The 26,525-nt window shown below is 39.9% G+C and overlaps 1 protein-coding gene across 2 annotated transcripts; it reads left to right on the top strand.

Annotated features, from left to right (window-relative positions):
- Positions 1–371: 371 nt before the first annotated feature.
- On the top strand, positions 372–26,198 carry tmem71 (transmembrane protein 71). 2 transcript variants are annotated; one of them, XM_039003636.1, is made up of 10 exons: positions 372–505; positions 13,123–13,223; positions 18,260–18,314; positions 18,711–18,926; positions 21,240–21,424; positions 22,659–22,844; positions 23,027–23,093; positions 23,295–23,356; positions 23,457–23,506; positions 23,611–26,198. In XM_039003636.1, exons 2-10 carry the CDS (start codon positions 13,193–13,195, stop codon positions 23,632–23,634), a joined length of 876 nt encoding a protein of 291 aa, XP_038859564.1. In that variant the 5' UTR covers positions 372–505; positions 13,123–13,192; the 3' UTR covers positions 23,635–26,198. The 2 variants fall into 2 exon arrangements, with proteins under 2 accessions (XP_038859564.1, XP_038859565.1); XM_039003637.1 differs by lacking the exon at positions 372–505 and adding an exon at positions 8,882–9,064 and having other exon boundaries at positions 23,611–26,128.
- Positions 26,199–26,525: the final 327 nt, after the last annotated feature.

The following is a 26,525-nucleotide window of genomic DNA, read 5'->3' on the forward strand; positions in this document are numbered from 1 at the left end:
ATATTTTCAAATAAGTGTGGATCATAACATATGTGACCCACCAGCTCGATTTGGTTCCACATACAGTACCAGTCAAAAGTTTGGACACACCTACTTATTCGTTTTTTTTTTTTTTTTTACTATTTTACAAATCAAAATATATTTTATATTTGAGATTCTTCAAAGTGGCCTTGATGACAGCTTTTCATAAATTACTTTTTGCATTTTCTTGTTGGCACTATAAAAGTGGGCATTGATATAAAATTATATTTCTGTTGAATTAGTTATCCACACTGCAATGTTTTGAAATGCGGGCTTTTATTTTGATGGTTTACAAACTGACGTCTTAAATTGTGCTGCTGGTAGAATACTAGTCTATGTAGCCAGGCAATATCAACACGGCTTGCATGTTGAATTTGTATCTTAACGTTTAGAATAGATTGATCCTAAGTAAAACATATGCAGTTTATGTACAGCCTACCGCTCTCCGGGACATACAGAAAGACTTCGATTAGCGAGAGAGTTTGTAAGTAGCCCTATCGCTTTTAACGAAATATTTTATTTTATTCTTCTATCTATTCCACCAAACAAACAGCTATTGTTTTCTCTCTGCTTGACTTTGAACTTGATAGATCTACACTGAAATGTTATAAGAAATTCAATAGACACACAGTATTTATGTATTTTTGAGTGTTCATTTCAAATCTTGGTTGAAATTAACACCTATATGAATATTGTTATTTTATGATGAACGGTATCGTTATAGCCTACTCATTCTTAGCATTCTTCAAGGACAGTATTAGTCTATAATCAGTGGGCTATTGCTGCAACGCTATTTGCTAGCACCCTGTATCCGCAAATAGCCTTTTCTATGTAGGCCGTTTCCTCCAGCAGCATAAGCTCCAGCATCATCAGATCCTGCATCATCAGTCGGGGCCTACCGGTAGTCAACCTGCTAGGTTCCGTAGATGACAGACTTTCATTTAGAATTTTTCGGAAGGGGTGAAAGTCCCTTATAGGCGATAACAATAGTGAATTGCAATAGTATTTTCTTTTTCTTCAATTGAAACTCAAATGTTAAATTCAGATAAATTCAGACAAATAACTACGCAATGCCTCAAATGTATCATATGGCATGCAGTCCTGAGGCAAAACTGGGATATATAGTATAAGGGTAGGTAGCGATGGGGTCTTAAAGGTAAATGGAATTTGCACTTCTCAGCAGGTCTGAAAGACACCAATTAACGTATGCTTAATTCAAGCTCTGCTCTAATAAAGCAATTACAGTATTTATGGTTACTCATACAGTACCAGTCAAAAGTTTGGACACAGCGACTCATTCCAGGGTTTTTCTTTATTTTTTACTATTTTCTACATTGTAGAATAATAATGAAGACATATAAACTATGAAATAACACACATGGAATCATGTAGTAACCAAAAAAGTGTAAAACAAATCAAAATATTTTATATTTGACATTCTTGAAAGTAGCCACCCTTTGCCTTGATGACAGCTTTGCACACTTTTGGCATTCTCTCAACCAGCTTCATGAGGTAGTCACCTGGAATGCATTTCAATTAACAGGTGTGCCTTGATAAAAGATAATTTGTGGAATTTCTTTCCTTAATGCGTTTGAGCCAATCAGTTGTGTTGTGACAAGGTAGGGGTGATATACAGAAGATAGCCCCATTTGGTAAAAGACAAGTCCATATTATGGCAAGAACAGCTCAAATAAGCAAAGAGAAACGACAGTCCATCATTACTTTAACCCTTGTGTAGTCTTAACATTCTGTATACCTTGTCCTAAGGGTAAAAAATGACCCGCCTTCACTAAACCCCTAAAATAAAGCAGCTTAATTGAATTTTAATCCCCAAATCTATTTTGCATGAAGAAACAACCTGCCATTCTTCAAACTTTGTGAATATCTGGGTTTTCCCTCTTCACAATGCAGAAAGACTGCATTTAATCCAGTGCTTCTCAATTATTTTCTGTCACACCCCCCCCCCCCCCCCCCCCCCCCCCCTAGGAAGAAGTAAACATTTCGCGCCCCCCAACTCTCCGCCGCGACTGTAAATAGTATCATTTGTCTATAAAATTGTTAGAAGTACACCTCTGCATAACATTGTATCCTTATTAACATTAAAGAAAAGAAAAAAAGAAAAAAATATAGATCAACTTACAACAAAGAATAACTTTATTAACATTGTTTTTTAGTCTGTAACAGAAAAGACTTAAAGTGCATCAATTTGCCTGAAATGTTTAAAAAAATTCAAGCCTTATTTAAACTGTAATTTTTTGACCATTTGATACTGAAAAATAAAATATAATCAATAAATAATAATACATTCAAATTGATCAGCAACATTAACTCAGGAGCACAATATATGAAACACTGACCTATAAAACAAAAATGAATAAAACAATTTGTGCTGATTTTAAGTAGTTTTTATTTAGTTTTAGTCTTATTTTTGCAGCACTTGCGTCATCCAGCATGACAGAGACCATGTCTAATGCTGCAGGTAGTATCAGCTCCTCTGCTATGGAGTGGGGGTTTTTGCACTGAGCAATTTGGTACGCCACTTTATATGCCAGCAGTTCTCGCTGGTTTACTGAAGTAGCATTCACAAAGCGGGACGATTGTTGGCAATATTCGGCACGTTTTCGCTGAAATAACTCAAGCTGCTTATCAGCGTGATTGGGGTGTAATGTCTTTAAGTGACGCCTTAATTTATTTGGCTTCATGCTGTCCGCTGCCAACATTTTTAGACACAGTAAACATACCGGTCTTTCCTCGTCTCCCACGGTAGTCACAGTGAAGCCAAGCGCTACATACGCGTCGTCATATTTCCTCGTCTTAGCTTTCGGGAGACTTAAGTTTGTCTCATTATCTCCGTCTCTCTCCGACTTTCTTTTCATCCCTGTTAAATATTTTTCCATGGTGTCTCTTAAGGGTTTGTTATCTGCATTTCATATATACTGCTCTGTGCTGTGTGCTCTTGTTCGGTGCAAAAAAAAAACTACTCCCTGCGGCAAAAAAAAGCATGTTCCCCGGGCATCGCTCCGGCGCCCCACTATTTGAGAAGGACTGATTTAATCAGTGGAGACAACTCGTTTTTTTTACAACACACCTGTCATAATTGTTTTCTTTACTAAAGTAGAGGTGTATTATTATTATTATTATTATTGCTAAAGGTACTGCATAGGTGTAAACATACATATATTATTTTTTAGCAAGAGATAGCACTTGTATAGCCTAAGAAAGTAGCAGAAATTTGCAGAAAGTAGTTTTGAATGCATTTTATTGAAGGGAAACAATAAGTCTTGAACTTTTTTGGCAACATAGTGATATATTCTTATATAATGTACAATGAGGAATTCAACTACAAAATATTAGTCTTCTCCCATTTTTTTTTAACCATTACCCCCACCCACAAGGTTTATAAACAACAACAATAAATAAGATAATAGATACAGAACAAAAACGTGAAGAACATAAATCAATCAACTCTAATTAGCACATGTAGGACAGTATGCAAGTGTGTGTGCATGCACGTCTCCTTTGTTGTGGTTGTAGTCCAGGATAATGGCTGGCTTCCTGTCCTCACGATCACTGATCTCAGCTGTTTTGTGCAGTGTGCTCAGGAGGACCACATTCTTGTTCCTCTTTGGGAGGTAAGAAACTAGAGTGGTGGTGGGGGTGAAGGCAAACTTTGATGAGAAAGCCTCTCTCCCCCTTGTTGTGAGGAGTGCAGGGGGGAGCTCAGGCTTGTTCTTTCTAACTGTGCCAACCATGGTGATCTTCCTCTTCAGGAGCTGCTGGCTGAGTATGTGTGCTACTGATTGAAATCTCAATTTCTCGTGTGTGTGTGTTTTTGTGTGTGTGTAAATGATTTTATAACTGCCGGGGCAAAAATGACCCTAAGACAATCTTTGTACCCTGGTGGTGTACAGCTTTCATGGAAATATGAACAAAGACGATGTTTCACTTTTTCTAATGTTGGGGTCACTAAGAAAAGTCATAACATTTCAAGTTGAAAAAATATAATTTGGGGTGTTTTCTCTGCTGTTAAACATAGTGGCGGGTCAGTCAATCTGGAGAATAACAGAACTTTGAAAATGACAATATATTATTTACCATTCATTTCTATTGGGCACAAAATAATATGAAACAACCAAAACAAACTGCAAATGCATCCAACAAGTTTCAGTCACAAGCTTGATGTAGACATTGCGTGCTAGAAATATGGGAACAAATACAAAACTTTTGACAACTTTTTAGCGTTTTTAGCGTTGTCAATCATTTTGACCACTGCCTTTTTGGAAAAAAATACAAATATTACTTGTTAAACAAAATCTCTTTCTTTTGAGAAATTGTATTAGTATAAAGTGTAACTTCCCAACGTTTTTTTGCATACAATATAGCTCAGTATTTGAATTATTTTATACAGAAGGGTGTCAATCATTTCCGACCCCATTGTATATCATTGACATTATTTGTAGGTAAATGTCTAAAATGCCAGCACTGAATATATATTGTAGACATACAATTAAATAGTAATTAAGATAATGTCACTCATCAATTGTAGTGTAAAACATGTAGTGTTTTTTGTTGTTGCCACCATTTCATTTGTTGTAAACTAATGGCTTTTATGTCTATTACGTAATTTTCCATTTCCTAATGATGGAAGATAGTCAGTGCACAAGCGGTCTTTGGCTTGTGGTGGGATATGTATCTACCCTTTAACCACTTCAAGTACTCAAATATACATTTATATTATATTGATACATGGCTCATCAAGAGAAACTTGATGAAACAGAACATGGAAAAGTGTTGATTAAATTTTACTTGTCACATCACCTATCACTACTTAGCTTTGTGAATTGTTGAACTGTTGTCATTGTAACCAATGATGGTTATTGTGTAAAATCATTATATGACCATGATTCACTTTACTGTTAGGTAATTTGTAAGACTATAATCAAAACCATTGTAATGTACACTAACAGTCAAAAGTTTTAATTTTTACTATTTTCTACATTGTAGAATAATAGTGAAGACATCAAAACGATGAAATAACACATATGGAATCATGTAGTAACCAAAAAAAGTGTTAAACAAATCAAGATGTATTTTATATTTGAGATTCTTCAAATAGCCACCCTTTGCCTTGATGACAGCTTTGCACACACATGAATGAGTGTGTTCTAAAACTTTTGACCAGTAGTGTATTGCCATTGTATTATACATTTTCATACCCATGTTTGTCTAATGTTGCTCAATCTACATAGAGCCTCTACTTTTACTGTCAAATGAACACACAGGAAGAAAGATAGCTGCCTGTCACTTCCTCAGGAAATCTGGGTTGTGTATGTTGTGGTTGAGCGTTCACTCTTTTTAAATGGTGTTTAAAAACAATGACAACATGACTGAAGAGGCCTGCTGGTTTTTGTCTTCATTGCACAGCGCAAAAGACACAAGCGACTGTCCACGTCAACAACCCTTGGCTCTAGCATTGTTCCACTGCTGGCTCACACAACATCCATGTATCCCTTTTTTAGTTCTGGGAGATATGCACGGCTCTCAGGATGGGGGGCCTTAAGGGTTGGTTTCACTCTGTGGCATAAGGACCCGTGATAGATTTGAGATAAACACGTGACTCGGGAACACGGTATGTTGACGTCCATATTGCGAGGTAAAATGCTATCCCTGTGCCACAAGAGACAAGACAGAAAGGCTTTTATTTTAATCATATTCAAACCAACGAAAAGGCAACGTACGCTATTCGGAACAGTCGAGTGCATCAAGGCTGTGGCTTTATACTAGTAACATCAAAAGACACTTCTCAAAAGGTCCCTTCAATCTGGCTTCAGAAAGCTACACACCTACACACGAACCATTTCTGTATCGACCTCGCTTTGTGCACGGGGGCATTGTCATGGTGAAACAGGAAAAGGCCTTCCCCAAACTATTGCTACAAAGTTGGAAGCTTAAAATCTTCTAGAATGTCATTGTATGCTGTAGCATTAAGACTTCCCTTCACTTTAAACTAAGGGGCCTAGCCCGAACCATGAAAAACAGCCCCAGACCACTCCTCCACCAAACTTTATTTGGCACTATGCATTGGGGCAGGTAGCGTTCTCCTGGCATCTGCCAAACCCAGATTCATCCGTCGGCCTGCCGGATGGTGAAGCGTGATTCATCACTCCTTTCCACTACTCCAGAGTCCAATGGCGGCGAGCTTTACACCATTCCAGCCGACGCTTGGCTTTGCGCATGGTGAACTTAGGCTTGTGTGTGGCTGCTCGGCCATGGAAACCGATTTCATTAAGCTCCCGATGAACAGTTATTGTGCTAATGTTGCTTCCAGAGGCAGTTTGGAACTTGGTAGAGTGTTGCAACCGAGGACAAACGATACGCGCTACTTGTTCAGCACATGGTGTTCCCGTTCCGTGAGCTTGTGTGGCCTACCGCTTCGCAGGCTGAGCCGTTGTTGCTCCTAGACGTTTCCACAATAACAGCACTTGCAGTTGATCAGGGCAGCTCTAGCAAGGCAGAAATGTTACTAACTTGTTGGAAAGGTGGCATCCTATGACGTTATAGGATGCCACGTTGAAAGTCACTGAGCTCTTCAGTAAGGCTATTCTACTGCCAATGTTTGTCTATGGAGATTGCATGGATGTGTGCTAGATTGTATACACCTGTCAGCAACAAATGTGGCTGAAATAGCCGAATCCATTCATTTGAAGGGGTGTCCACATACTTTTGTGTGTGTGTGTGTATTGTGGAGTATATATATATATACACACACTAGTGTAAGTATTCAACTACCTGAGTTGGGGCCTAGCCCCAGACCATTAACATGTTAGATTCACCTTTGGGAGCGATTACAAGTCTCGAAGTGCTTTCCACACCTGGATTATGCAACATTTGCCCATTATTTTCTTTAAAATTCTTCTAGCTCTGTCAAATTGGTTGTTGATCATTGCTAGAAAACCATTTTCAGGTCTTGCCATAGATTTTCAAGCAAATTTAAGTCAAAATTGTAACTCGGCCACTCGGGAACATTCACTGTCTTCTTGGTAAGCAACTCCAGGGTAGATTTGGCGTTTATGTTTTAGGTTATTGTCCTGCTGAAAGGTGAATTCATCTTCCAATGTCTGGTGGTAAGCAGACTGAACCAGGTTTTCTTCTAGGATTTTGCCTGTGCTTAGCTCCATTCTGTTTCTTTTTAACCTGAAAAACTCCCCAGTCCTTAACGATTACAAGCATACCCATGACATGATGCAGCCACCACTATGCTTAAAAATATGGAGAGTGGTACTCAGTAATGTGTTATATTGGATTTGCCCCAAGCATAACACTTTATATTCAGGACAAAAAGTTAATTTACTTTGCCACATTTTTTGCAGTATTACTTAAGTGCCTTGTTGCAAACAGGATGCATGTTTTGGAATATTTTTATTCTGTACAGCTTTACTTCTTTTCACTCTATCAATTAGGTTAGTATTGTGGAGTATTTGTATTTATTATGGATCCCCATCTTCCTGAGTACCCTGATGAATACAGCTTGGCTGTCAAAACTTTGGTTATAAAATGTTTGCATCTGAGTTCCTAATGTGTGCAGCTCTCCTTTCTTTTTCTAGTATAGTGGAGTAACTACAGTGTTGTTCCATCCTCAGTTTTTTCCTATCACAGCTATTAAACTGTTTTAAAATCACCATATGCCTCATGGTGAAATCCCTGAGCATTTTTTCCTCTCTCTGGCAACTGAGTTAGGAAGGACGCCTGTATCTTTGTAGTGACTGAGTGTATTGATACATCATCCAAAGTGTAATTAATAACTTTACCATGCTCAAAGGGATATGCAATGTTTGCTTCTTTTTTTTTTACCCATTACCAATAGGTGCCCTTCTTTGCGAGGCATTGGAAAACCTCCCTAGTCTTTGCTGTTGTATCTGTGTCTGAAATTCAATGCTTGACTGAGGGACCATACAGATAATTGTGTGGAGTACAGAGATGAGGTAGTCATTCAAAAATCATGTTAAACACTATTATTGCACATAGTGAGTCCATTTAACTTATTGTGACTTGTGAAGCAACTCTTTACTTCTGAACTTATTCAGGCTTGTCATAACAAAGGGGTTGAATACTTATTGACCTAAGATATTTCAGTTTTCTAGTTTTAATTCATAATAAAATGAAAAACACAATTCCACTTTGACATTATGGGATATTTAATCCATTTTAAATAACAACAACACTTCAAAAAAGGCAAGGGGTGTGAATACTTTCTGAAGGCACTGTAGAAAGCCAGTTTCCAGACACACTTCACATGCCAACCGTTGTGCTATTCCCCTCAGGCCCTCTCCGTCTACTGAAACACTGGGCCTCTGTTCCACTCGTTTACTGCTACAGTACCCTCTCCTGTGTCAGCAGACAGAGACCGTTACCACGGCGGAAAGTCTGACCTACATAGTCTTATGTGTCGGGTGTCACAGAGTCATCCCATAATGCCTCTCATTTGGAAGAAAGCCCCAGGAAGACAGATGTACAGAAACAAACAAGTCTGGCGGACAATTGAGCGTCTGGCACCAGAAAAGACCAAACAAGCATACAGAGAGGATTTTAAGAACAACTAATAGCCTCTATGAACATAACGTTTTGTACTGCTAATAAGGTTGAATGCGAGAATTTATGAATCTTTTAATTTTGTCTTATTTCTTTGCAGGATCCCAGATAATCTTTTTTTTAGCTAGATTTGGATAACTATCATCTATCAAGAACAGAAAAGGACACATTGGCATTATCTTGCAATGTTGAATAGCTTCTAGTCAGGATAGAGTTAACAGGAAATGTGACATCAACGTCTTTTTCTTTTTTTCCCTCTGGTTTTCTGCAGCTGTTTTTCTCAGGGTGTCAGAGAATGGACAAGATTTTTTTTACTGCATGAGAACGAAGTCCTCGATAAACACATACAATTTGAGTTCAACTAGATTTGAAGGGGCTAGGTAAACACGCATCGTTCCACAAAATATATTAGGGGTGTTGCAAAATTACGTTTATTTCAAGCGGAACTGTTTGGGTAAGACTGATCAACTGAGTTTCACATACTTTGTGAAATGTCCTAAAAAAGAAAAGTCAATGTGTGTATATGCAAACCTCAGATTTTTGTCTCTAAACGTAATAGCAGTACTTAAATCAGTAGTACTTAGGAAACTAGACCAGTACCAGTGTTGAAATTGGTATTTTGGTTATGCATGTTAGAATCAACTTTGATACCTCATAAAGATATATAATTGAATTTGAATTTCAGCAGTCTACCATGTAGTCAGTCAGCAGTGTTTTGATTGGAAAGCCCATCAGACGCCGAGAGAAGTACTGGTCTGATTACTCTGCCCTGGTAATCCCCCCCCCCCCCCCGAGTTATCTTGGTAACAACTAGAGGGGTTAAGCTAAGGATTTTAAAGTAACTGCCCACTGTTTCCAGATTTCTATGAAATATGACCTAAAAATTGTAATTAAGTGTTAAAAAGCAGCTTTTCTGTGTTGGAATGGTGTGGGTGTACCCCAACAATAGAATGGTATGGGCGTATACTGGTCATAAAAAATATTCATGCGGGTAGACCGCTAATTTGGCAGCTCATCCTTAGGGACATAACATCATGTTCTATGAGGAAATGGCAAGCATTTATTTTTATTTTTTTAAAGTATTGTTCCTCCAATTTATGCTTTGGCCACAAAAACGAGTATAGGACGAGTCAACATTTTGGATATGGGTTAACAGAATATGAACTTTTAGGAGTGACATTTTCACTGGGCAGTTACTTTAAGGCAGTGTTTCCCAAACTTGGTCCTCGGTACACCCAAGGGGTGCACATTTTGGTTTTTGCCCTAGCACCACAGCTGATTCAAATTGTCAAAGTTTGATGATTATTTGAATCAGCTGTGTACAGTCGTGGCCAAAAGTTTTGAGAATGACACAAATATTAATTTCCACAAAGTTTGCTGCTTCAGTGTCTTTATATATTTTTGTCAGGTGTTACTATGGAATACTGAAGTATAATTACAAGCATTTCATAAGTGTCTAAGGCTTTTATTGACAATTACATGAAGTTGATGCAAAGAGTCAATATTTGCAGTGTTGACCCTTCTTTTTCAAGACCTCTGCAATCCGCCCTGGCATGCTGTCAATTAACTTCTGGGCCACATCCGGACTGATGGCAGCCCGGTCTTGCTTAATCAATGCTTGGAGTTTGTCAGAATTTGTGGGGTTTTGTTTGTCCACCCGCCTCTTGAGGATTCACCACAAGTTCTCAATGGGATTAAGGTCTGGGGAGTTTCCTGGCCATGGACCCAAAATATCGATGTTTTGTTCCCCGAGCCACTTAGTTATCACTTTTGCCTTATGGCAAGGTGCTCCATCATGCTGGAAAAGGCATTGTCCGTCACCAAACTGTTCCTGGATGGTTGGGAGAAGTTGCTCTCGGAGGATGTGTTGGTACCATTCTTTATTCATGGCTGTGTTCTTAGGCAAAATTGTGAGTGAGCCCACTCCCTTGGCTGAGAAGCAACCCCACACATGAATGGTCTCAGGATGCTTTACTGTTGGCATGACACAGGACTGATGGTAGTGCTCACCTTGTCTTCTCCGGACAAGCTTTTTTCCGGATACACCAAACAATCGGAAAGGGGATTCATCAGAGAAAATGACTTTACCCCAGTCCTCAGCAGTCCAATCCCTGTACGTTTTGCAGAATATCAGTCTGTCCCTGATGTTTTTCCTGGAGAGAAGTGGCTTCTTTGCTGCCCTTCTTGACACCAGGCCATCCTCCAAAAGTCTTCGCCTCACTGTGCGTGCAGATGCACTCACACCTGCCCGCAGCTGAATCAACTTTAGGAGACGGTCCTGGCGCTTGCTGGACTTTCTTGGGCGCCCTGAAGCCTTCTTCACAACATTTGAACCGCTCTCCTTGAAGTTCTTGATAATCCGATAAATGGTTGATTTAGGTGCAATCTTACTGGCAGCAATATCCTTGCCTGTGAAGCCCTTTTTGTGCAAAGCAATGATGACGGCATGTGTTTCCTTGCAGGTAACCATGGTTGACAGAGGAAGAACAATAATTCCAAGCACCACCCTCCTTTTGAAGCTTCCAGTCTGTATTTCGAACTCAATCAGCACGACAGAGTGATCTCCAGCTTTGTCCTCGTCAACACTCACACCTGTGCTAACGAGAGAATCACTGACATGATGTCAGCTGGTCCTTTTGTGGCAGGGCTGAAATGCAGTGGAAATGTTTTTGGGGGATTCAGTTCATTTGCATGGCAAAGACGGACTTTGCAATTAATTGCAATTCATCTAATCACTCTTCATAACATTCTGGAGTATATGCAAATTGCCATCATACAAACTGAGGCTGCAGACTTTGTGAAAATGTATATTTGTGTCATTCTCAAAACTTTTGGCCACGACTATAGTGCTAGGGCAAAAACCAAAACGTGCACCCCTTGGGGTCCCGAGGACCGAGTTTGGGATACGCTGCCTTAAAGTAACTGCCCAGTGGAAATATCACTTCTAAAAGTGCTTAGTCTGTTAACACATACTTGGGTACTCTGTCCTACGTCTGTGGTATTGCAACGTTTGCTTTGCTCCTTGCTTGAGTGGTATCTGGTGCACAAGACTGGTACAATAATTGGCATCAAGGTGAATGCTGTTGATGTCTAAATACAAATAATCAATCATAATATGCAATTGATGGTAAATGGAGTTTATTGGAATGCATTATATATAAAAGTATGTGGACACCCCTTCAAATTTGTGGATTTGGCTATTTCAGCCACATCCGTTGCTGACAAGTGTATACAATTCAAGCACACAGTCATGCAATCTTCATAGACAAACATTGGCAGTAGAATGGCCTTACTGAAGAACTCAGTGACTTTCAACATGGCACCGTCATAAGATGCCACCTTTCCAACAAGTCAGTTTGTCAAATTTCTGCCCTGCTAGAGCTGCCCCGGTCAACTGTAAGTGCAGTTATTGTGTAAACGTCTAGAAGCCACAACGGCTCAGCCATGAAGTGGTAGGTCACACAAGCTCAAAGAACGGGACCGCCGAGTGCTGAAGCGCGTCCTCGGTTGCAACACTCACTACCGAGTTCCAAACTGCCCCTGGAAGCAACTTAGGCACAAGAACTGTTCGTCGGGAGCTTCATAAAATGGGTTTCCATGGTCAAGCAGCCGCACACAAGCCTAAGATCGCAATGCCAAGCGTCGGCTAGAGTGGTGTAAAGCTCGTCCCCATTGGACTCTGGAGCAGTGGAAATGCATTCTCTGGAGTGATGAATCACGCTTCACCATCTGGCAGTCCAATGGACAAATCTGGGTTTGGAGGATGCCAGGAGAACGCTACTTGCCCCAATGCATAGTGCCAACTATGAAGTTTAGTGGAGGAGGAATAATGGTCTGGGGCTGTTTTTTCATGGTTCGGACTAGGCCCCTTAGTTCCAGTGAAGGGAAATCTTAACGCTACAGCATACAACGACATTCTAGAAGATTCTGTGCTTCCAACTTTGTGGCAACAGTTTGGGGAAGGCTTTTTCCTGTTTTAGCATGACAATGCCCCTGTGCACAAAGCGAGGTCCATACAGAAATGGTTTGTCGATCGATGTGGAAGAACTTGACTGGCCTGCACAGAGGCCTGACCTCAACCCCATCGAACAACTTTGGGATGAATTGGAGCAACGACTGCAAGCCAGGCCTAATCGCCCAACATCAGTGCCCATCCGCACTAATGCTCTTGTGGCTGAATGGAAGCAAGTCCCCGCAGCAATGTTCCAACATCTAGTGGAAAGCCTTCCCAGAAGAGTGGAGGCTGTAACCGCAGCAAAAGGGGGGACCAACTCCATATTAATGCCCATGATTTTGGAATAAGATGTTTGACGAGCAGGTGTCCATATACTTTTAGTAATATATTGTACTTTAGTGAGAATTCAGCAACATGTTCCTATTTTTCCATTTGGTTCGATCGTTCCTTATAATTGTCATTTCAGGCATTTATTTTCAATGCAGTAGTCCTATGTGTTATTACTGCTTTCTGTCTGGCTTTGTCTTATCAAGACTGTTTCCTTATGTGTTTTCCAGATTGAGACAACCAGGACCTTTCGACCGTGAACGCTCCTCCCGAGACACCGCTGTGTGTGTACAGGCAGATATGGCGCTGCCTTTCAGTGGGGCTGTTACAAGTACGTCAACTCCATTTCTAGATTTTGTATTTGAATAGTGTTTTTATTTAGTGCTTAGAACCCATCTGAACAAGACAGTTCTATATACGTTATCCTTTTGTCTATAGAGTCAACCATTTCTATATGGTTTAACAAAACCAACAAATACCTTTTTTAGGTTATTCATCTTGAAGGTTCCAATGCAGCAGTCAGGTTATTATTAACATGCTGAACTGTTTGAGAGTTAGTAGTATGTTAACATGTTGCTATTGTACTCAACTGGTTTCAACACCAAAGTACTGGAATGTTGGTCCTGGCTGTGGCTGACCCCTTACTTTGTTTACTAGATGATGATTTATTGACTGTTACGTAACCTGTGGTTTTCAGCTCCTGATCAAGGAAGGGTAAAATAAGGACTGCACTTAGGGTCGAATCCTAACTTGAGATCTGTGCTCTTTACCTCTGTCTTTAATGTAAATCATGCAGATCTTCACTAAACTTCAAGTTACGCACATTGATCTCAAGTAAGGATCCAGCCCTTAAAGGGTGACTGCACTTCCTGAAATGGCATCGTTTTATATTTGGATCATTAAAAAATGCTAGAGGCTATGACTGAATTCAAATGTAAGTTGGTTTCGAGTGTGGATTGTTCGCAGGTGGGAAGAGGTAAACAAATTATTTAGCCGATACGCTTCAGCCCGGCTGGTTTGTGACCGTGGCAAAGTTGATTTTGAGTTTGGATAGCCGGGCCTGGTTAGGAATCTTCAATAAATGACACAATGTAAATGAGACAGTATTTTCATGTTTGTATTTATTTAGGATCCCCATTAGCTGCTGGCAAGGCAGATACTCTTCTTGAGGTACAGCAACATTAAGGCAGTTATATAAAATATTACATTTCATAACACTTTTCACAACACATTAAGTGTGTGCCCTCAGGCCACTACTCTACCACCACATATCTACAATACAAAATACATGTGTGCGTGCGTTTAGCATGTGTATGCCTGTGTGTCTCTTTACAGTCCCCTCTGTTCCATAAGGTGCATTTTTGTCAATTGTTTTAAATCTAATTCTACTGCTTGCATCAGTTCCTTGATGTGGAATAGAGTTCCATATAGTTATGCCTCCATATAGTACTGTGCGCCTCCCATAGCCTGTTCTGGACTTCGGGATTGTGAAGAGACCTCTGGTGGCATGTCTTGTGGGGTATGCATGGGTGTCCGAGCTGTGTGCTAGTAGTTTAAACAGACAGCTCGGTGCATTCAGCATCTCAAAGCTTCTTACAAAAACAAGTAGTGATGAAGTCAATTTCTCCTCTACTTTGAGCCATGAGAGATTGGCATGCATATTATTGTTAGCTCTCCGTGTACATTTAAGGGCCAGCCATGTTGCCCTGTTCTGAGACAATTGTAATTTTATTTAGTCCCTCTTTATGGCACCTGACCACACGACTGGACAGTAGTCCATGTGTGACAAAACTAAGGCATGTGTTGATAGTGTTGTTAAGAAGGCAGAGCAGCGCTTTATTATGGACAGACTTTTCCCCATCTTAGCTACTATTACATCAAAAATGTTTGACCATGACCACCTCAGCTTGCTCAATTTCCCCATTATTCATTACAATATTTAGTTGAGGTTTAGGGATTAGTGAATGATTTGTCCCAACTTTTGACTGGTACTGTACATTATCAAACATTTCACACATGTTCTCCAGATACTGACTGGTAGCACTTGGTGATCTATAGCAGCTTCCCACAAGAATGGGCTTTAGGTGAGGCAGGTGAACCTGTAGCCATATTTCAACAGTATTTAACATGAGATCCTCTCTAAGCTTTACAGGAATGTGGTTATGAATATAGACCGCACAACCATTGACATTTGTCTTTTCTGTAGATGTTACAACCATGTATTGCTACCACTATATCATGTTGTACACCTTTTTAGTTCTTATTAAATTATTTCAATATTTGTACGTGAATTCCTACAATTTATAGTTGGTTTGAGCTCTTATGTCTTGGAAATTTGGAGCTATTGGAATTAACATTTCCCCATGTATATTGTGTAATTTACTGATGGTCCCTGACTATCCCCATAGTGATGTCCAAAGTCAACCCAAATTTTCCACATGCATTACGATTGGGTCGCATGCGTCTGCACTCTGAATTGATGATGACTTTTCAGCTGCCAGCTGTGGGCAGGTTTGAAACAAACCCAACCTGAATTTACGTTGTGATGCAGTCACGACCTCAAGTCTCACAGAACTCCAAAATGATCCTATTTACACATTATAGTAAATTTTTACAGTAGAATAAATGTTTGGCTCATATCAATGTCACATAGTTTTTTTAAAAGTCTTAAGCCATTGGGGGGGATACTAAGTTAACATATGGAATTGTTTGAAGATGTATTCTTTAACCGATATTTTACCAGGTAAGTTGACTGAGAACACGTTCTCATTTACAGCAACAACCTGGGGAATAGTTACAGGGGAGATGAATGAGCCAATTGTAAGCTGGGGATGATTAGGTGACTGTGGTGGTCAGATTGGGAATTTAGCCAGAACACCGGGGTTAACACCCCTACTCTTACAATAAGTGCCATGGGATCTTTAGTGACCACAGAGAGTCAAGACACCTGTTTAACGTCCCATCCGAAAGACAGCACCCTACACAGGGCAATATCCCCAATCACTGCCCTGGGGCATTGGGATATTTTTTTTCGACCAGAGGAAAGGGTGCCTCCTACTGGAGGCCCTCCAGCACCACTTCCAGCAGCATCTGGTCTTCCATCCAGGACCAACCCTGCTTAGCTTCAGAAGCAAGCCAGCAGTGGGATGCAGGGTGGTATGCTGCTGGCTATACCATGGTCATTCCATGGATCATTTATCTATTTGATTTTGAATTTTACAACCCCTTAAGGTATGCCCCCAAAATATTTACTACTATAGGCAATAGAAATGCACTGAATAACACATGCATAAATTGGGAAAAAATAATAAGGGTTGAAAGGTCTGTCCTATATCTAGGAGATATATATAAAAGTTCAGGAAATATACAGTGCATTTGGAAAGTATTCAGACCCCTTCCCTTTTTCCACGTTTCATTATGTTACAGCTTTATTCTAAAATTGATTAAATAAAAAAATTCTCAATCTACACACTATACCACATAATGACAAGGTGAAAACAGGTTCACATTTTTTGCAAATGTAATTTTTTTTAACAGATAACGTATTTATATAAGTATTCAGACCCTTTGCTATGAGACTCGAAATTTAACTCCGGTGCATCCTGTTTCCATTGATCATCCTTGAGATGTTTCTACAACTTGATTGGAGTCCACCTGTGGTAAATTCAATTGATTGGACATGATTTGGAAAAGCACACACCTGTCTATATAAGGTCCCACAGTTGACAGTGCATGTCAGAGTAAAAACAAAGCCATGAGGTCGAAGGAATTGTCTGTAGAGCTCCGAGACAGGATTGTGTCAAGGCATAGATCTGGATAGGGTACCAAAAAATGTCTGCAGCATGGAAGTTCCTCAAGAACACAATGGCCTCCATCATTTTCAATGGAAGAAGTTTGGAACCACCAAGACTCTTCCTAGAGCTGGCCGCCCGGCCAAACTGAGCTATCGGGGGAGAAGGAAGGGCCTTGGTCAGGGAGGTGACCAAGAACCCAATGGTCAATCTGACAAAGCTCCAGAGTTCCTCTGTGGAGATGGGAGAACCTTCAAGAAGGACAACCATCTCTGCAGCACTCCACCTATCAGGCCTTTTGGTAGTGGCCAGACGGAAGCCACTCCTCAGTAAAAGGCACATGACATCCCGCTTTGAGTTTGCCAAAAGGAACCTAAAGACTCTTAGACCATGAGAAACAAGATTCTCTTGACTCATGAAACCAAGATTGAACTCTTTGGCCTGAATGCCAAGCGTCACGTCTGGAAAAAACCTTGGCACCATCCCTACGTTGAACCATGGTGGCTGCTGTGGGGATGTTTTTCAGTGGCAGGGACTGGAAGACTAGTGAGGATCGAAAGAAAGATGAATGGTGCAAAGTACAGAGAGATCCTTGATGAAAACCTGATCCAGAGCACTCAGGACCTCAGACTAGGGCGAAGGTTCACCTTCCAACAGGACATCGACTCTAAGCACACAGCCAAGACGACGCAGGAGTGGCTTCGGGAATGTCCATGAGTGGCCCAGCCAGAGCCCGGACTTGAACCCGATCAAAAATCTCTGAAGAGGCCTGAAGATAGCTGTGCAGCAAAGCTCACCATCCAACCTGACAGAGCTTGAGAGGATCTGCAGAGAAGAATGGCCATCATTATAGGCCATCATTGTAAATAAGAATTTGCTCTTAACCTTTATTTAACTAGGCAAGTCAGTTAAGTAAAATCAAAATGAGAGAAACTCCCCAAATACAGGTGTGCCAAGTTTAGTGTCATAGCCAAGAAGACTCAAGCCTATAAACGCTGCCAAAGGTGCTTCAACAAAGTGCTGAGTAAAGGGTCTGAATACTTATGTAAATGTGCAGTTTTTTATTTTAAAATACTTTTGCAAAAATGTCTAAACTGTTTTTGCTTTGTCATTATGGGCTATTGTGTGTGTGTGACTTCTTGAAATCCATTTTAGAATAAGGCTGTAGTGTAAATTTGGAAAAAGTCAAGGGGTTGAATACTTTACAAATGCACTGTTTATATTTTTTGGGACGCATATTCAACCCCTTATTTTTGTATTAGTTTGTTGGCCAAACGTTTTTGTGAGAAGACCAATTTTCGGGCTGTCTCATGGTCTGACAAACACCGCTGTAGCTCAGCCACGTCCCACAGCAGATGCGGAAGACCAACATGGGCGGATGCGGTGGATTGAGATGCAGCCCATGCATATCTCTGGCATAAACTGCTGGATTTTGATGGGGATTTTTTTAAATGATGTTACTTAGATTGACGCACGGGTACATCAAGACTCTTAAGGATTTTAATGAATTAGGCTAGCCAACAAACTGGTGAAGTCTTGGAAGTCATAATCTGTCAATATTTTTGTATATCAACAGGTTCACCTATAAAGAGAAAGAGAGAAAAAACATTGGCTAACGAGTCATGTCAAAGGTAAAACCGGTCCTATGTTTGATGGCAAAATGTAGGCTTTGAGGTGCATGGATTCAATGTAGCGTTGCTTCGAGTAGAATTACAATTACCTAAAAAAATATATAACTATGTATGCAATGGGTGACCAGCCCTCCTGGAGAGCTATTGAGTATGCAGGCTTATGCTCCAACCCCATTGTTACACACCTGTTTCAACTAATCAAGGTCTTGGGGAACATCTAGCTAGTCAAATCAGGTGTGCTAGGTTGGAGCGGAAGACTGCTGAACGGTACCCGTCCAGAAGGAAAGTTGGGCAACACTGTTGTAAGCTATGAAACACATATTTGCAGTGATGTTGAAGTGTTGAATAACTCTGACATCTATCATTCTTTCTTGGTTCTCTTTGTGTACTCTGTAGCCTGGGCCTATCCCTCCTGTCATCTCCAGATTCATCATATGAGTGTTACTCCGTGAACCCCGTGACGGGCTCCCCCAGCTCCTGCCGCCGGAGCCCCCGCCTCCTCAACAACGGCTACTACGTTCTGACTGAGGACAGCTACACCTGGGATGACGAAGGCAATGTCTCTCTCACCCCCTCCAAAATCAAACTGTCCTACAAAGAGAATCTAGTCAGGTCAGTTGTTCCAAAGAGGCATGCCACGTTGAATCCAGAACTGAGAAAACTATTATGTTAATACTTTTTCTGTGCAAATACTTGGTTTGCCAGATGCAATGGAACCAATAGAATAGTCCCAGAAGTGCAAACGTTGAGCTAAATCAAATGTACCTCAGTATTTGACCTAGGTCTGGTTGAATGTCAGTCACTAATAGACACCGTTTAAATAGCATTCATGAATAACTGTGAAAGCTCAACTCTGAGGTGTATATAGTTTAAAATGTAGAACGACTATGGGTATTAAATAACAGTGAATATAATTGAAAAGGCAAATATAAGTCCTAACTCCAACATGCTGTTGCAGGTTTTGTCAACATGTGCCCTTGCTCTGAACTGTAGCAAACCACTTTGGTGTCATGGTCAGAAATGTTCTCCCCGTCGTCATGCAGCTCTTGACAGTGGGTTCAGATTTCTGTTTGGGGGTGGATAACCATGCCGGTCTGTGTTCAAACACAAGCCCTGTTTATAGGGATGAGGTCATGGATTAGCCTATTTGAGAGAGCTGCACGGAAAATGTGAGGCTGGTTAGTCCTGTAAATTGGAGCTCGTAAGTCAAGTCAACCGTTTGCGTTGCTAACAGATTCTAGTCAATTTCCGATTTATACGAAATTGTTTGACTACAGAGGTAGCAAAACTGTACTTCACATCTATGATACTCCCCCACTTAACATACTGCTTGACTAGTTGGGCCCAAGCTTGCTGTACAACATTAAAACCTATTCAGTCTGTCTACAAACAGGCACTCAAAGTGCTTGATAGGAAGCCCAATAGCCATCATCACTGTCACATCCTCAGAAAGCATGAGCTCCTGAGTTGGGAAAATCTTGTGCAATACACCGATGCATGTCTTGTATTCAAGATCCTAAATGGCTTGGCTCCCCCTCCACTCAGTATTTTTGTTAAACAGAAAACCCAAACATATGGCAGCAGATCCACAAGGTCTGCCATGAGAGGTGACTGTGTAGTTCCCCTAAGGAAAAGCACCTTTAGTAAATCTGCTTTTTCTGTGAGAGCTTCCCATGTCTGGAATACACTGCCATCAGACACACACAACTGCACCACATATCACACTTTCACAAAATGCTTGAAGACATGGCTAAAGGTCAATCAGATTTGTGAACATGGTCCCTAGCTGTGTGTTGCCGCTTTCCATGTCTGTTGTCTGTAGCTTGTGAGGTGTGGAAACACTTTGTTGCTTTTATGAATTTTGTCTTGCTGCTTTTTGTTCTATGTTGCTCTGTCTGTATGCTACGTCTTGCTTGTCCTATGTTGCTATGTCTTGTTCTATGTTGCTATTGTCTATATTGTAATTGTTTTTAATAACCTGCCCAGGGACTGCGGTTGAAAATTAGCCGGCTGGCTAAAACCGGCACTTTTACTGAAACGTTGATTAATGTGCACTGTCCCTGTAAAAAAAATAAACTCAAACTCAGTGACATTTTGCTCGTAAAATGAAAAACATCAATGCCTTGCAGGCATTTGGTTAAAAGACTGAACATTTAGTACTTTGGTGAATATACATTTGATTGCATAATCATGCTGTCATTTTATTTGAAAGCCTATGATACACAAAATTATTTATTGGTGTTCTCGTGGAATTATGTAAGAGATTTGTTCAGAGATGAATTTTCGCATGGTTAAGCCACTGGTTTTGCGGGCTTTTGAACTTACCCCACTGTCTTATTATTACTACTGTGACAATACAGTATCACGATACCCAATGGTCCTTTTAGAACCTGTTTTTGGTCAAATATTGTAATATATGCCATTTAGCAGAAAATATTATCCAAACCAACATTGTGTGCTCTATAACTTAAAAAATAAACCACTTTGGTGTCATGGTCGGAAGGCTAGGGATAATATGAGATACCATGGGAGCTTTGGTGTCATGTTCGGAAGGCTAGGGATAATAGGAGATACCACGTGAGCTTTGGCAGCTCTCATATTCAATACATATAGGACAACAGCCAATTGATAAGAACCTTGCTCAAAGGGACAATAACAATACCCTTTACAAGTCACTACGCAAACATGACAAGTTACATGAAATAAGTACATGAAACAAGGTAGTTTTAGTTAGGATTTGTCTACAGAATTTTTTTTGAGTCTGTCATACTAAGTATCGTGACAACATTATTTATTATTACTGTGATCACAGATGCAATATAAAGAAACACATTAGGAATATTATGAAGAACATTAGTCTTTTACACATTTGTTGACATTGTCCTGATAAAAAGTATGACATATGTTATGTTTTCCTCCCCTTAGAATCTTCAGACGCAGGCGGAAGGCCCGCCGGTCTCTAGCTAGTCTGTTTAGTGACATGACTGAGACGTGTCAGTCATGGCTGGATGAGAAAGTGTTTGGAGGGGTGCGTCACCCACCACTTGCAGAGTCCTCCTGGATGGAGCATAGCACCACCGATTTGGACACCAGCTGCAGCTTCACTTATGGTAAGGCCTGCTATGCTATGTCTGAGTGGGAGGCACTTGGATGGCCAACTGTTGTGACACTTAAACACTGTTGCACTTAGTTCATGTAATTTTGGCCATGTTTATGTATGGACTTGTAAAGGGTTTTGTTGTTGTCCCATTAAGCAAGGTTCTTATCAAGTGGCTGCTGTCTTATACAGTGCCTTCAGAAAGTATTCAGACCCCTGGACTTTTTCCACATTTTGTTACGTTACAGCCTTATTCTAAAATTGATTTTTTTTTTTTCTTTAATTCTCAGCAATCTACATACAATACCCCATAATGACAAAGCGAACAGTTTTTTTTAGATTATTTTGCAAATGTATTAAACATAACAGATACCTATTCTCTGGTCTGATGAAACCAAGATTGAATTATTTGCCTTGAATGCCAAGCGTCACATCTGGAGGAAACTTGGCACTATCCCTATGGTGAAGCGTGGTGGAAGAATCATGCTGTGGGGATGTTTTTCAGCGGCAGGGACTGGGAGACTAGTCAGGATCGAGGGAAAGATGAATGGAGCAAAGTACAGCGAGATCCTTGATGAAAACCTGCTCCAGAGAGCTCTGGGCCAAAGGTTCACCTTCCAGCAGGACAATGACCCTAAACACACAGCCAGACAACGCAGGAGTGGCTTCGGGACAAGTCTCTGAAGGTCCTTAAGTGTCCCAGCCAGAGCCCGGACTTGAACCCGATCAAACATGTCTGGAGAGACCTGAAAATAGCTGTGCAGCAACCTGACAGAGCTTGAGAGGATCTGCAGAGAAGAATGGGAGAAACTCCCCAAATACAGATGTGCCAAGCTTGTAGCGTCATACCTAAGACTCAATGCTGTAATCGCTGCCGAAGGTGCTTCATCAAAGTACTGAGTAAAGGGTCTGAATACTTTGTAAATGTGTTTTTTATTTTTCATAATTTAGTAACAATTTATAAACCTGTTTTTGCTTTGTCATTACAGGGTAGTGTGTAGATTGATGAGGACAAAACAATTTAATACATTTTAGAATAAGGCTAATTTAACAATGTGAATAAAGTGAAGGGGTCTGAATACTTTCGAAGGCACTGTATGTATAAAATATGAGCGCTGCCAAAGCTCACATGGTATCTCATATTATCATCCCTAGACTGCTTCGAGGGTAAACCACACCAACCTTGAATAGATGCGTGAAACTAACAACCTTCCTCAGCTGTAGTCGTGTCTCCTTTGCCATTCCAGATGACAGTGAGATGATTTCCATGCCCACGAAGTTGGCTCACGAGCCAATGCTACAGGAGGAGATCGTCACGGAGACCTGTGTCCACCAGGAGCATTTCGGCCAACCCCTGGGTGGCCTTCTGGATGTCCCGCCCCCCTCAGCCTTCCTCTCCAATAGCTGCTGTCCCCCTAAACCCCAGCCAGCAGGTGAGCTGCAGTCCATTGTTATCTCATTATCTACACTCTTCTGTGTATTCTCAAATGTTCAACTGTTGTGTATATCATTATAGATCAAGCTCCCCCTCTCACCTCAACAGTACTAGATGAAGACAGGAGAGGAGGTTCCATTGGGTTTCTGTCAGTTTTGTTAAAATATTTATGCATTTCAGATTTTCCCATGGTGAAAGCGCTCTTCATCATTCTCATGGTCTTTATCTTCTCTGCCGTATTTTCAAGGTAAGCCATCAGTATAAAGGTGTATGGGGTGGCATTTACTTTTTAACCGAATGTTGAAATAACCAGCATAAAATATTTGGACATTTTAGGAAAGTAAACAGTATATACCTCATTCATTGTGAATTATTTGATAAAAGTACCCTTAACGATGGTCTCTTGTATAGAATACCTGCTAACGTAAACTATTTAATTCTTTTTCAGGTGTCTGTTGTGGGGACTGACAATGGCATTCACCACATTTATATTGATAATGATACATCTATGTAAGTATACCTCTAGTGTATTCAGTGTGGCTTTTAAAGCAAATTTCAATGGTGTTTTAAAAATTCGGACCATTCATTTAATGCATTGCCTTTCCTCCAGTCGTCTCACAGTCTGGGTCCATGGGCAAGTGGAGAAAAGCGAAGACCGAGGTGAGTCGTATTCTTAAATATTAAATTACATTTATTTTGACCTCAGGCAACCACATGTCCTACATTAACGTGGTCAATAACTTTGTTCTTCATTTTTGTTCCAGGATATTACATCAAAAAATGAGTAGATGGAAGCTGTGCGTGCACACACACACACACACACACACACACACTATCTGTTTACTCATGAACTGAATCTATGATAATGAAAAGGGTGGATGTGGACCACGAGAAAGAGTAATGTAGATTCTTACATTTCATTAGATAAATGCGTGTAGATTGCACTTGCACATAATGTAACATGAGTTCCATTAATCTGGTCTTAAAAACAGGTTATTGGGCTCAGTTGAGCAGGTATAGGGTGACACTGGTCATGCAAAAATGAGCACAGATCAGTGGAATAAATACAATAAAACGCATAATCAAAAGCAATTTAATTTGAAACTCCAAAGATGTGCGTTAGGAGAAGATCATTTAACTGTATTTTTGTAAACTACGATGCACGTGATGATGCATTGCGTATTTGGAACTTGTATTGGATAATATGCCTGCCGGACTATTTGAAATGCTAGTTATTTTGCTCACTGATCACTGCCATTTGCTTGTCTAAGATGTTTCCCATAATCCTGAATTATAAAAAATTAGCCAGTAATATTCATATCATATATTATGCACACACGTTTTTAATATATTCTTCAGATACCTGAATTGATATTGTTGATAGTTGATCTTGTTTTTTTTTAAGGCTGTCCAATGTTACTTATTTTCTAGCTTCCAGTATTTTGAATACAAAATGCAAGGCCATTAAAGTAGCAGTGGCTTGCAGTCTGAGACCTGTTTTATCCTCACAAAAATGACAGCTGCAACTTTGAATCTGAATAGAAGCAAATGGAAATACAACATGCTAAGTGCCTTCTTTAGCTCAGCTTAGCTAATAGCATGCTGTGCCTGCTGAACAAAACAGGGCTACATATCAGTAGGCAGTAGACTGCGGAATCCTTAAGCGCAATCAGATATAGTTAAAATACAGGGAAGTGGCAGAAAATGCTGCTGGAAAATAAGTCAGCACTGTGTGAGGATGCCTGCTGAAATGTGTATATAAAATGTTTGTATTCAAGGAATATGGGGAGGAGGTGGTCATTTTCATAATACTCATACTATTAGTTGCCTCTTGTGGTTAACCACAACCACTTATCGGTGGATCAAAATAATGGAATGTGAATGTTGAGCATAATGACAGCGGCAAAGAATAAAACAATCACCCCCTCCCTTTATTTGACTCATTAAATGGTACAATGTTGAGTATGTAATGGCATTGAAGGTTGAGTAATTATGGTTGTTTATCAACCCAGAAGGAAAGTATGTTTTCTGTCAGGAAAAGGAACAGGGCACAGCAAGTAGCTGAATATTGTATAGCTTTATACAGTTGACATATGAGTCATGTTTGGACCTCAAACTACAGCAGGATTTTTTCAGAATCTAAAGAAAATAGGTGATTTGTACTTTAATAATTAGTTAATTTTGTACTGTACATCTCAACTCGCCATTCTTTGTATACATTGGATGTTGTTGGTCCTTCAGAAAAGCTGCATTTGATTGTCTCCATATATGTACTGTTTGTCCAGACAAAAGTGACTTGAAGTATTGCTGTATTTATTCACTCCAAGTGCCAAATCTGAATGATTACTCCAAATGAGACAATTCTCTGACCAGAAAGTGTTAAATCACCAATACTTCATCAATAAGCCAAAATTAATATATATAAAAAAAGGTTTTGCCAGTAGACACCATTTTATTGCTAGTTTATTGTAAACAAAAGCTAATGTACATACTACAGTATATGTAGACAACATGGCTGTTATTTCTTTGTAATATTCATGATTTATTGGCATATACTGAATGTACTTTACAAGACCTTGAGATTTAAGTAATTTCCTATTGTGTACATAAAACATGTTTGGTCACTTACAGTATCTTTACATAAACCAGTTTGAAATGTAACTTTTTTTACAATCATAATTTGTATTGCTTTGATACTCAACTAGTTTCCACATTTGCAAAAGGTGTGGTCCTTGTATGCATGTTTGTCTTTTGCACACTGAATGCATTCTAACAAATGGATGTATCTGAAAATGTAATCGATTTCTGTTGTACTCTTTTTATATTCTTTAATAGTTAATGAGCTATATTGCACTGAAATGTTAATCTTCTCTAACAGGTTTGTAAAATAGCTCAACTCAATTGGCTTATACAACTTTATTAAATGTAATTTTGTATCGTTGTCCAAGTATGTGACCTTATTTTTAAGATTCAATATTTTCAGGATCGATGGAAATATCCTGTTTCTAATGTGAGTCTATAACGTGACCGTGAAATGTATCATGAATGACTCGTCAGTGTTCAAACCACTGAACCCTTTCTGCACCAGCTGAGGAGTAGAGACTTAGATTGATAGGGCAGTAAATCTTTCATTGACTGTAAGAGGCCTTCATGTAGCAGTGAGCCTGTGCAACATCCATCCATTCAATTTGACTGGCTCTTTTAGGAACCCTATTAAATCATGACTACACCATGCTCGTATTATTGTAAAAAATAAATAAAAACTGTCTGGTTAATACACTATTACAAAATTTGCACCATGAAAGTTATTTGTTTGACAATACCACTTACACGTCTACAAACTATCACTATTTTCCTCAAATGAGGCACTGTCATGTCAGAGGATGAGTGACTAACAACAACGATAGTTACAAAAACACATTGAAATGTGTAAGGAATCATTTTTGGACTATAAAGTCTGTCAGTCAAGCACCTGATTCCTTTGCAGGTTGACGTTTATTGGGATGACTGTCCTGGAGGCACAGTTGAGCGATTTCCACTAGACGGGCCAGCTGCAAAATCAAAATTGGTTATGTACAGTGCATTCGGAAAGTATTCAGACCCCTTCCCTTTTCTCACATTGTTACATTAGCCTTATTCTAAAATGGATTAAATTAAAATTGTCCCTCAATCGACACAC

The sequence above is a fragment of the Salvelinus namaycush genome, chromosome 11 (genome assembly GCF_016432855.1).
Source record: "Salvelinus namaycush isolate Seneca chromosome 11, SaNama_1.0, whole genome shotgun sequence".
NCBI classification, from domain to species: Eukaryota; Metazoa; Chordata; class Actinopteri; order Salmoniformes; family Salmonidae; genus Salvelinus; species Salvelinus namaycush.

Bases quoted from the DNA above. Each gene is read 5' to 3' on its own strand.
- tmem71 (XM_039003636.1), top strand. From the start codon at position 13,193: ATGGCGCTGCCTTTCAGTGGGGCTGTTACAA. The intron at 21,425-22,658 runs GTAAGGCCTGCT...TTGCCATTCCAG, and splicing joins CAGCTGCAGCTTCACTTATG to ATGACAGTGAGATGATTTCC. The intron at 23,357-23,456 runs GTAAGTATACCT...CCTTTCCTCCAG, and splicing joins ATTGATAATGATACATCTAT to TCGTCTCACAGTCTGGGTCC.